General features: G+C 35.3%; 1 protein-coding gene across 1 annotated transcript in view; it reads right to left on the bottom strand.

The window, feature by feature from the left end:
- Positions 1-12405, bottom strand: part of LOC127739138 (thyroid receptor-interacting protein 11-like) — a 57445-nt gene that overhangs the window by 37646 nt on the left and 7394 nt on the right. Inside the window, exons 2-3 of the mRNA XM_052250730.1 lie at positions 1796-1872; positions 987-1097 (exon numbers count right to left, since the gene is read on the bottom strand). Coding sequence (XP_052106690.1) covers positions 987-1097; positions 1796-1872 — 188 coding nt within the window. The remainder of the gene's footprint in view (positions 1-986; positions 1098-1795; positions 1873-12405) is intronic.

Consider the following 12405-nt stretch of genomic DNA (forward strand, 5'->3'; position numbering starts at 1 on the left):
AATGCTTCTTTTTGTAATTTTATTGGGGTGTTAAAGTATTGACCGAAGCACATTTCTGTATGAAGCACGATCAACACTTTTACACCCCAATAAAATTACAAAAACAAGCATTCTTTTCTTATAATTACATTTTTATGCTACATGTAATAAGACCATGACAAAAAAGTTTTATCAAGTTTTCTTTTATTTACCTGTGCACTTTTTTTGTGGAAGCACGTGTCATCACGAATGTAACATTTAATTTTGATATGAAGGTTAATTTTTGAATGACGCACAATTATTGTTAGCCAATCAAACTACCGGTAACGGATTCTCGTGAAACATACATGTAATGTAATTATTGTGCAATAAAAATCTTTTCTGGGCAAAATGGTTGATCTACCAACTTTGCAATAGGGGCAGCATCTAGAAAATTCTTGAAATTGATCTTAAATGTTGACGATGCCCAATACTTATTTAATTGCATTATTAATAACTGTCTGACCACTAATATTATTGACCATATTCATGATATTCAATAATATAAATGATTTACAATATTCATTATTCAGATAGAAATAGCATGATTATTAAAGGACACTACAGGAAAAAATCCTCAACTGCAACTTTGATACTCATTTGTTCTTCATTAGGTTTGGGCTTTTCTGAAAGTGTTTGTGAAGAAAGGGTAACAGAGGGCGCGTGTATTAATTTATACTGGGTGGTAATTAGATTAGAAAATCTTCTTGACATAATCATTTTTTTATATTTATACCTAGTTAGGTTAACTCCTTTCACACTAATACCTGCTTACATATATTATCGGATCATCCAATTTCCAGATGTTGAATCTTATTGATAAAAATAAGACTTAATTTCTATTAGCTCTTCCCATTTTTAAACTCTATAAGATGAAATTTTATTTCATTAAAAAAAAAGCATATTCAAGGTTATACTGTTATGTAATTCAATAAAAGTGTTGATTTATAGATCTGAACACAACATACCTGCCTTTCTTCCAGAAGTTGTCTATATTGTTGAGATATAGTGTTGATTTGCAGTTCAGAGGATTCTGCTTTCTCTTCCAAATCATGGTTGAGTTGTTTCAGTCGTTCGTTCTGAAATTAGTTTGTCATACTGTGTAAATATTAACAAATGTAAACATTAATTGACAAAGAGCTCAGCAAACAGTTGTGAAAGGTTTAACAGATAATCATAATACTTAATACAAACTATCCCTTATTTAACTTTCTCTTTAATGGTGAAAGATGTTCCATGTGCAAGGGATTAAATTAACCTACAGGTAAACTTAGTATGAAACACAGAAAATACAGAACCATTTACACTTTTTTATATTTATAGTATCTATTAAAGGCCAACCATTTTTATGACTTCCATGCCAATAATAAAACAATTTGAACGTAAATAGTTAAATAAGGTCAGAATGCAAGAAATTGTATGTATACTATCTGACATGAACTTATTTAAGTTTTTTATTAATAATTAACTTTTTTTAGTTTGTTTACATCAGTAAAACTAAAAGTGAATTTTTTTAAATCAGATTATAACATAAATACAAAGAATATTCTTATTTAGAGCTATATTTATTTGCAACTCCAAAAATACAAATTTTAAGATGAACAGCATGCACATAGGCAAATGTTTCTATAAGAAAGACGAAATCTTAGCATAGTTTTTCTCTCTAAAGTCAATCATGTAATTGCAGTTTTTGGACATAGAAATGATTTTTCGCTAATTTTTTCTTCCATTAAGGGGTTGTGATAACTGGCCGGTCTCTTAACAATTAAGTATTTACCTCAGAATTTAAAGTTGTTATAATATTTTGGCAATCTTGAATTTTTTCTTTAGCGATGAGTAGTTCTGTTCCTTGATCTGTAAAACAAAATGCCCATATAAGGTAAGTCTGATAACAATTATGACTAACTTCAGATAAAAAACTGACAACCAAAGGTATTGATCTAACTATGGTTACTACCCTTTTTTTTTAAAAGTCCATACAAAGTGTAAATAGACAATATTACTTGTAAAACATCCTCTTTCTCTAAAGAACCAAGAAAGCTGCAAAAAATAAGTTTCTGTAGAAAAAAAAACTCTACCTGAAATGTCCTACAGAAGAGCAAGGGACGCCATTATATCCTGCATAGCTTGCCACGTCTACCTCAAAAGCAAACAAAAAGCCCCGGCTTACTGTTGTAAATTAACCTAAGTGACACATACTTCAGTTTCTAACGATCGTCCAACCATCTGCAAGTTGGCCGGGGAAAACGAGATAAGAGCTTCCAATCTGTATGTTTTAGATATAGGTGTGCCTTCAAACTTTACTGATAAAGCTTTAAATTAAAACACTGTTCCATAAATCAATAGAAACTTTACTTGAAGTTTATACATTCAAGGAAGATCTAAATTTATTATAATGTTGACTTTGAATAAAATACAAATACTTCAACCACAAAATATCTCCATGCAAGCAGTAAAAGCTATGGATATCTAATTGTATGAAATCTACTAAATATGTGAGAATAATATGATCTATAAAATAATGTAAATGATTAAACATTAAATCATGAAATAAAATTCCTAAACAAATGTCCCTCCATATTTCTTGGTACAGACAACTCTACAAACAGTGGTTGACATTCAGATTTGAAACCAACTTTTATGTCCTTAGCACAAACAATTAAATTCACAAAAATAAGTGTGTAAACATGAAGTCCACACAGTTTAAAAAGAAATTCAGACAAAAATGCCTGGCAGTCATGGCAGTGATCTAAAAAGTCACCATAGATTTTTTTTATAGTGAATTATTTTGACTGATTATAAGTGGTAAACATTTGCATTTTTCAGTAGGTTATGAAATAAAGCTACAAATAAATTTCTGAAAGGATATTTATAATTGTTCTTTAACATAACCTGCATTCACCTCGCATGTGTCTTGTAGTTGTACATGTATGTGCAGTCCTCAATCTAACTAAATGTATATGATGCAAAAAGAAAGCATCATCTCACTGTTAACATTTGAATAATCTCATGTGACCTGTAAAATTTCATAGATTTTGGTACACTCCAGTGCAAAAAACTGTTATTTTTAAGTTATTTTCTATGTTCCAGTAAATCAGTCATAAAACTTTACCCATTACTAGAGGTAAAAAATGTTTCCTCCAAATATCGAATATAGTATTTTCAACAGTTGATTTCTGAATCTGATTGCAATAATTATACTAAAAATGTTTATGACTTTAAGGCAAGGACCACAACGTCCAAAATATATATCTCAACTAGAAGGAAATGCAAATGTGGTAAAAATTTTCTTATTATGTGAATTTATCAATTGGTTCAAGCATTGCAGAATAAACTGCTTTGCTGAGCGCAGCTGAATACGCCCGCAGAGGTCCAACCCTGAACAGTTGGGGCAAAAATGGACACAATATTCAAGCTTGATACAGGTCTGAATTTGGATTGTATTAAATACTTGACATATTATAGGTTTCTGAATAAATGTAGTCAAAGAACTTAAAATTGGTTATATGAATTGAATTAATATTCAATTAAAGATTTCTTGCTGTTGTGCAATACACTGTGCTGTTGCGCAATACTTAGTGACTCTGTTGTCAGACTATAAACAATTAAAGTTCAATTAATTCTCAATGTCATATTAGAAATTTATGAAAATGTAAAGGGAGCTTACCTCAATAGATATAAACAATTCACCAAAGTTTCATGAGAATTGCTGAAAGCATTTTTGAGTTATTGTCCGAAAACTGGAAAATCCCCCCTTTTTTAATGAATAAAACCCCATAACTCAGAAATGTAAAATGTAAAATTTATAAAATTCTAAACGGAGCTTACATCAATAGATATAAACAATTCAGCAAAGTTTCATAAGAACTGCTGAAAGCATTTTTGATTTTTTGTCCGAAAACTGGAAAATCCCCCTTTTTTTATGAATAAAACCCTGTAACTCGGAAATGTAAAATCTAAATTATATAAAAATCAAAAGGGAGCTCATGTCATTGTCAATAGATATAAACAATTCACCACAATTTCTTGCAAGTTGGTGAAAGCATTCTTGAGTTATTGTCCGAAAACTGGAAAATCCCCCTTTTTTTAATGAATAAAACCCCATAACTCGGAAACGTAAAATCTAAAATTTATAAAAAACGAAAGGGAGCTCACGTCAATAGATATAAACAATTCACCAAAGTTTTATGCAAATTGGTTAAAGCATTTTTGAGTTAATGTCCGACATGTTGAAGACGGAAGGACAGACGGACAACGGTATAACATAATACGTCCCGTAAACGGGCGTTTAAAATTTTTTTTATAGAAAATTGACATTTTCAAGCAATATTCTTTGTCCTCCAGTCAAAACTTTTCAAAAATCAGTTTGCCAGAATGAAATTCAATTTCAATAGATGCAAGTTCTTATGATATAACTATACACCAAATATCTAATCAACAGATTAAAGTATTACAGAAACTAGAGGCTCTAAAGAGCCGGTGTCGCTCACCTTGGTCTATGTGCATATTAAACAAAGGACACAGATAGATTCATGACAAAATTGTGTTTTGGTGATGGTGATGTGTTTGTAGATCTTACTTTACTGAACAATCTTGCTGCTTACAATTATCTCTATCTATAATGAACTTGGCCCAGTAGTAAGTTACGGTGGAAAATATTTTGTAAAAATTTACAAAAATTTACAAAATTTATGAAAATTGTAAAAAATTGACTATAAAGGGCAATAACTCCTTAAGGGGTCAATTGACAATTTTGGTCATGTTGACTTATTTATAGATCATACTTTGCTGTACATTATTGCTGTTCACAGTTTATCTCTATCTATAATAATATTCAAGATAATAACCAAAAGCTGCAAAATTTTCTTAAAATTACCAATTCAGGGGCAGCAACCCAACTACGTGTTGCCTGATTGGTCTGAAAATTTCAGGGCAGATAGATCTTGACCTAATGAACAATTTTATCCTTGTAAGATTTGCTCTAAATGCTTTGGTTTCAGAGATATGAGCCAAAAACTGCATTTTACCCGATGCTCTATTTTCTAGCCATGTCGGCCATCTTGGTTCGCGGGCGGGGTCATCGGACACATTTTTTAAACTAGATACCGTAATGATGATTGTGGACAAGTTTGGTTAAATTTGTCTTAGAAGATTCAGAGGAGAAGATTTTTGTAAAAGATTACAAAAATTTACGAAAAATGGTTAAAAATTGACTACAAAGGGCAATAACTCCTTAAGGGGTCAACTGACCATTTTGGTCAAGTTGACTTATTTGTAGATCTTACTTTGCTGAACATTATTGCTGTTTACAGTTTATCTCTATCTATAATAATATTCAAGATAATAACCAAAAACGGCAAAATTTCCTTAAAATTACCAATTCAGGGGCAACAACCCAACAACTGGATATCAGATTCATCTGAAAATTTCAAGGGCAGATAGATCTTGACCTGATAAACAAGTTCACCCCATGTCAGATTTGCTCTAAATGCTTTGGTTTCAGAGATATAAGCCAAAATCTACATTTTACCCCTATGTTCTATTTTTAGCCATGGCGGCCATCTTGGTTGGTTGGCCGGGTCACCGGACACATTTTTTAAACTAGATACCCCAATGATGATTGTGGCTAAGTTTGGTCAAATTAGGCCCAGTAGTTTCAGAGGAGAAGATTTTTGTAAACGTTTACGAACGACGGACGCAGGACGATGGACGCAGGACGACAGACGTCAAGTGATGAGAAAAGCTCACTTGGCCCTTTGGGCCAGGTGAGCTAAAATATGTGAAAAACTTCTACAACAGACATATGTATAGTCCCCTTCAGCTTTGCCTATCAAGTCTGTTGACCTGCATGCCTGTAGCTAGTAAAAACTTCTATGACAGACCTATAGTCCCCTTTAGCTTTGCCTATCAAGTCTGTTGACCTGCAGGCCTGTTGCCAGTTAAAACTTCTATGACAGACCTAAAGTCCCCTTCAGCTTTGCCTATCAAGTCTGTTGACCTGCAGGCCTGTAGCTAGTAAAAACTTCTATGACAGACTTATAGTCCCCTTTAGCTTTGTCCCTCAAGTCTGTTGATCTGCAGGCCTGTAGCTAGTAAAAACTTCTATGACAGACTTATAGTCCCCTTTAGCTTTGCCTATCAAGTCTGTTGACCTGCAGGCCTGTTGCCAGTTAAAACTTCTATGACAGACCTATAGTCCCCTTCAGCTTTGCCTATCAAGTCTGTTGACCTGCAGGCCTGTAGCTAGTAAAAACTTCTATGACAGACTTATAGTCCCCTTTAGCTTTGTCCCTCAAGTCTGTTGATCTGCAGGCCTGTAGCTAGTAAAAACTTCTATGACAGACCTATAGTCCCCTTCAGCTTTGCCTATCAAGTCTGTTGATCTGCAGGCCTGTAGCTAGTAAAAACTTCTATGACAGACCTATAGTCCCCTTCAGCTTTGCCTATCAAGTCTGTTGACCTGCATGCCTGTAGCTAGTAAAAACTTCTATGACAGACCTATAGTCCCCTTTAGCTTTGCCTATCAAGTCTGTTGACCTGCAGGCCTGTTGCCAGTTAAAACTTCTATGACAGACCTAAAGTCCCCTTCAGCTTTGCCTATCAAGTCTGTTGACCTGCAGGCCTGTAGCTAGTAAAAACTTCTATGACAGACTTATAGTCCCCTTTAGCTTTGTCCCTCAAGTCTGTTGATCTGCAGGCCTGTAGCTAGTAAAAACTTCTATGACAGACTTATAGTCCCCTTTAGCTTTGCCTATCAAGTCTGTTGACCTGCAGGCCTGTTGCCAGTTAAAACTTCTATGACAGACCTATAGTCCCCTTCAGCTTTGCCTATCAAGTCTGTTGACCTGCAGGCCTGTAGCTAGTAAAAACTTCTATGACAGACTTATAGTCCCCTTTAGCTTTGTCCCTCAAGTCTGTTGATCTGCAGGCCTGTAGCTAGTAAAAACTTCTATGACAGACCTATAGTCCCCTTCAGCTTTGCCTATCAAGTCTGTTGATCTGCAGGCCTGTAGCTAGTAAAAACTTCTATGACAGACCTATAGTCCCCTTCAGCTTTGCCTATCAAGTCTGTTGATCTGCAGGCCTGTAGCTAGTAAAAACTTCTATGACAGACTTATAGTCCCCTTTAGCTTTGTCCCTCAAGTCTGTTGATCTGCAGGCCAGTAGCTAGTAAAAACTTCTATGACAGACCTATAGTCCCCTTTAGCTTTGCCTATCAAGTCTGTTGACCTGCAGGCCTGTTGCCAGTAAAAACTTCTATGACAGACCTATAGTCCCCTTTAGCTTTGCCTATCAAGTCTGTTGACCTGCAGGCCTGTAGCTAGTAAAAACTTCTATGACAGACTTATAGTCCCCTTTAGCTTTGTCCCTCAAGTCTGTTGATCTGCAGGCCTGTAGCTAGTAAAAACTTCTATGACAGACCTATAGTCCCCTTCAGCTTTGCCTATCAAGTCTGTTGATCTGCAGGCCTGTATCTAGTAAAAACTTCTATGACAGACTTATAGTCCCCTTTAGCTTTGTCCCTCAAGTCTGTTGATCTGCAGGCCTGTAGCTAGTAAAAACTTCTATGACAGACCTATAGTCCCCTTCAGCTTTGCCTATCAAGTCTGTTGATCTGCAGGCCTGTAGCTAGTAAAAACTTCTATGAGAGACCTATAGTCCTCCTCAGCTTTGCCTATCAAGTCTGATGATCTGCAGGCCTGTAGCTAGTAAAAACTTCTATGACAGACTTATAGTCCCCTTTAGCTTTGTCCCTCAAGTCTGTTGATCTGCAGGCCTGTAGCTTGTCAAAACTTCTATGACAGACCTATAGTCCCCTTCAGCTTTGTCCCTCAAGTCTGATGATCTGCAGGCCTGTAGCTAGTACAAACTTCTATGACAGACCTATAGTCCCCTTCAGCTTTGACCCTCAAGCCTGTTGACCTGCAGTCAGTAAACAAGAGTGCACACGCTGAAATGTCTCGCCTTCTTTACTAATCATTGATATTATGTTGATAGTCCTAAATATAAAGCTTTATTACAACTGTCACATAAACTTAACATTAACCAAGTAAACTAAACATTGACCAATGAACCATGAAAATAAGGTCAAGGTCAGATGAACCATGCTAGGCAGGCATGTACAGCTAACAATTCTTCCATACAACAAATATAGTTGACCTATTGCTTATAGTTTAAGAAAAACAGACAAAAACACAAAAACTTAACACTGAGCAATGAACCTTGAAAATGAGGTCAAGGTCAAATAAAAGCTGCGTGACTGACATATAGATCATAAAATATTTCCATACACCAAATATAGTTGAACTATTGCACATAGTATTTGAAAAAAAGACCAAAACTCAAAAACTTAACTTTGACCACTGAACCATGAAAATGAGGTCAAGGTAAGATGACACCTGCCAGCTAGACATGTACACCTTACAATCATTCCATACACCAAATATAGCTGACCTATTGCATGCAGTATTAAAAAGAAAGACCAAAACTCAAAAACTTAACTTTGACCACTGAACCATGAAAATGAGGTCAAGGTCAGATGACACCTGCCAGCTAGACATGTACACCTTACAATCATTCCATACACCAAATATAGTAGACCTATTGCATACAGTATAAGAAAAACAGACCAAAACACAAAAACTTAACTATAACCACTGAACCATGAAAATGAGGTCAAGGTCAGATGACACCTGCCAGTTGGACATGTACACCTTACAGTCCTTCCATACACCGAATATACTAGACCTATTGCTTATAGTATCTGAGATATGGACTTGACCACGAAAACTTAACCTTGTTCACCGATCCATGAAATGAGGTCGAGGTCAAGTGAAAACTGTCTGACGGGCATGAGGACCTTGCAAGGTACGCACATACCAAATATAGTTATCCTATTACTTATAATAAGAGAGAATTTAACATTACAAGAAATCTGAACTTTTTTTTCAAGTAGTCACTGAACCATGAAAATGAGGTCAAGGACATTGGACATGTGACTGACGGAAACTTCGTAACATGAGGCATCCATATACAAAGTATGAAGCATCCAGGTCTTCCATCTTCTAAAATATAAAGCTTTTAAGAAGTTAGCTAACGCCGCCGCCGCCGCCGCCGCCGGATCGCTATCCCTATGTCGAGCTTTCTGCGACAAAAGTCGCAGGCTCGACAAAAATTATCTGGGTCAATTAATTTTTCCGTGTTTTTTTAATAGAAGTTACATACAGATAAACTGAGTGTTTGGGTCACTTTAAAATTTCAGTTAAAAGGACTATTAATATAGTCAAATCTATAGTGAGAGACCACCCGCCGAAGGGAACAGACAAAAGTGGTCTCTTAACACAGATGGTCTTTAAAAACATATTTACCCATTTGACTAGCATGAACGATTCACACATGTCTAATTTTTGCATGTTTTGAGTACTAATGGCACTGAATTATACTGCAATTTTCTCAAGTGCATCTCCATCATTGTATGTAGTGTAGTTTTGTTTTATTTGGAATACATAAAATGTTTTAACTTGCTTGTTTTTTTAAAAACATTTATTTTATAAGACTATCAACACACATGTACTCAGTTCCTGCATGTCTGACTTAACAGGATATAAACTGTTTTCCCAGAAAAAATACAGATGAATAAAATCAAAGGAGATGTATGGTAAATCACAAGTAATTACCAAAATATAAGTAGCCTACAACACATGGCAAACTCCTAATCGCAGTCAAGACAACTGTGAAAAAAATGCTCCACTGGGCGCAGCTTGATACGACCACAGAGGTCAAACCCTGAACAGTTGGGACAAGTATGGACACAACATTCAAGCTTGATACAGCACTGAATTTGGATTGTGATTAAATATTTGACACAGCATAGGTTTCTGACACAAAATGTGGTCTAAGAGCTTAAAAATTTTTAATTTACCTATTCAAACCATATCATTATTATTTGCTTTTATATATAAATCAGAAATAACCAATTGAAAATGGAAAATTTTAAAGAAAAAAAAAAGAAAAAAAAATCCCCCCCCCCCCAAATTTTTTGAACCCTCTTATGATTCATCATCCCCAAACTCAATCCCAGCCTTCCCTTTGTGGTATGGTACATTGCAGTACAATTTCAGAGAGATTCATACACTTGAACACAAGTTATTGTCTGGAAACTAGAAAAATGCTTGTTTTTTGGCCCCTTTTTGGCCCCAAATTCCTAAACGTTTAGGGCAATTACCCCCAAACTCAAACCCAGCTTTCCCTTTGTGATATGGAACCTTGTAGTACAATTTCATAAAGATCAATACACTTACACACAAGTTATTGCCCCGAAACTAGAAAAATGCTTGTTTTTTGCCCCTTTTTGGCCCCTAATTCCTAAAATGTTGAGGCAATTACCCCCAAAATCAATCCCAGCCTTCCTTTTGTGGTATGGTACCTTGCAGTACAATTTCAGAGAGATCCATACACTTGAACACAAGTTATTGTCTGGAAACTAGAAAAATGTGTTTTTTGGCCCCTTTTTCCTAAAAGTTTTAGGCAATTACCCCCAAACTCAATTCCAGCTTTCCCTTTGTGATATGGAACCTTGTAGTACAATTTCAGAAAGATCCATACACTTACACACAAGTTATTGTCATGAAACTAGAAAAATGCTTGTTTTTTTGCCCCTTTTTTGGCCTCTAATTCCTAAAATTTTGAGGCAATTACCCCCAAAATCAATCCCAGAATTCCCTTTGTGATATGGAACCTTGTGGTACAATGTCAGTGAGATCCATACACTAAAGCACAAGTTGTGTCTGGAAGTTACAAAAATGCTTATTTTTGGCCCCTTTTTGGCCCCTTATTCCTTAACTGTTGGTACCATAACCCCAAAAATCAATCCCAACCTTCCTTTTGTGGTATTGAACCTTATGGTAAAATTTCATAGAAATCCATTCACTTAAACTAAAGTTAGAGTACGAAAAACCAACGTGTCTTCGGACGACCACGATGACACCAACGTCATACCAATATACGACCGCAAAGGTCGTATAAAAATTTGATGAGATGATGATCGAAGTCACTTAAGTGAAACAGGTTTATCACAGTGACCTCCTTTTTTGGATGCTGACATGCCCTCTGGGATGCATCCAAACACTAGCTGACTAGTCTACATAATCTTATGATTTGCAGCCACTAAGATATGAACGTTGGTATAAACTTAACCAAGTGAAACACACACATCATAGTGACCTACTTTTTGTCTGCTGACCTGCCCTTTATGATGCAATTAAATTCTTGTAAATATTATCTTAAGATGTGCAGTGATTTAGATATAAACTTGGGCAGACAACTTACAATGACTTAACCAAGTCAATGAAGCTAAACAGGTACATCACAGTGACCTACTTATTGACTGAATCATGACCACCCCTTTAGGATGGATCCAAACACTAGGGTACATAATTTTAAGATGTGCATTTACTAAAATATGAACAAAGTGGAAAAAGTATGTCAAAGTGACTTATTTTTATCTAGATGCTGACCTAGAGTCCTCCAATTTTTTAAGTGCAATTACTACCATAGTAAAATACTTCGTTCTTGGGTGAAACCAGAGGTATACATTGATTTATAAAATTGTTAACATTGATTATCTTTAAAAGCAGTCTTCGCACTCAACCACAGGCCCACCAGCCCAGAGTCAGGGGTCTGTAAAAATCATCTCTACAGGCCAATAGGATCTAACTAAAATTTTCATAAAATTCAGCTTTGGGTCTGTAGATTGAAAAGTTAATTGTGAAGTCTGTAAAAAGCAACAGTTTTTGTTTGCAATCATATATTTTGACAGGGAATAGAAAGTTTCCGCAATTTTATATCAAATATGTAATTTTATGCTTCTACATTCTGTCGATACTTATATTTTGGTCTTGAACAAGATCATGCTTTCTCGGACTGTTTATGATGCTAAAACGAAATCCATTGTATGTGCACTGAAATGACACTGATTGAAATTTTTTTTCTTGCGATCCATGTTTTTTTTATTGGTTGTTATTGGCTTTGAACTAGCTTTCAGTTACTGCAAGTACTCTCAGGTCAGTACATTGTATCTTAAATCTTTTTGTTAGTTTTATTTTGTGTCAATCTGATGCGTCGAGCCTTTTTCAACTGACTTTTTTATAATTTGTCCTTATATTGTGGTGTTACACCACTGTCCCAGGTTAGGGGGAGGTTGGGTCCCTACAAACATGCAACATTCTGTATGTTACTGTACCAAGTCAGGAGCCTGTAATTCAGTGGTTATTGTTTGTTGTTGTATATCATATTTGTTTTACATAAATTGTTTTGTACATTATATAGACCGTTAGTTTTTTCGTTTGAATTGTTTAATATTTGTCATGTCAGGCCTTTTATAGCTTG

The sequence above is a fragment of the Mytilus californianus genome, unplaced genomic scaffold (assembly GCF_021869535.1).
Source record: "Mytilus californianus isolate M0D057914Y unplaced genomic scaffold, xbMytCali1.0.p SCAF_4, whole genome shotgun sequence".
Taxonomy (NCBI): domain Eukaryota; kingdom Metazoa; phylum Mollusca; class Bivalvia; order Mytilida; family Mytilidae; genus Mytilus; species Mytilus californianus.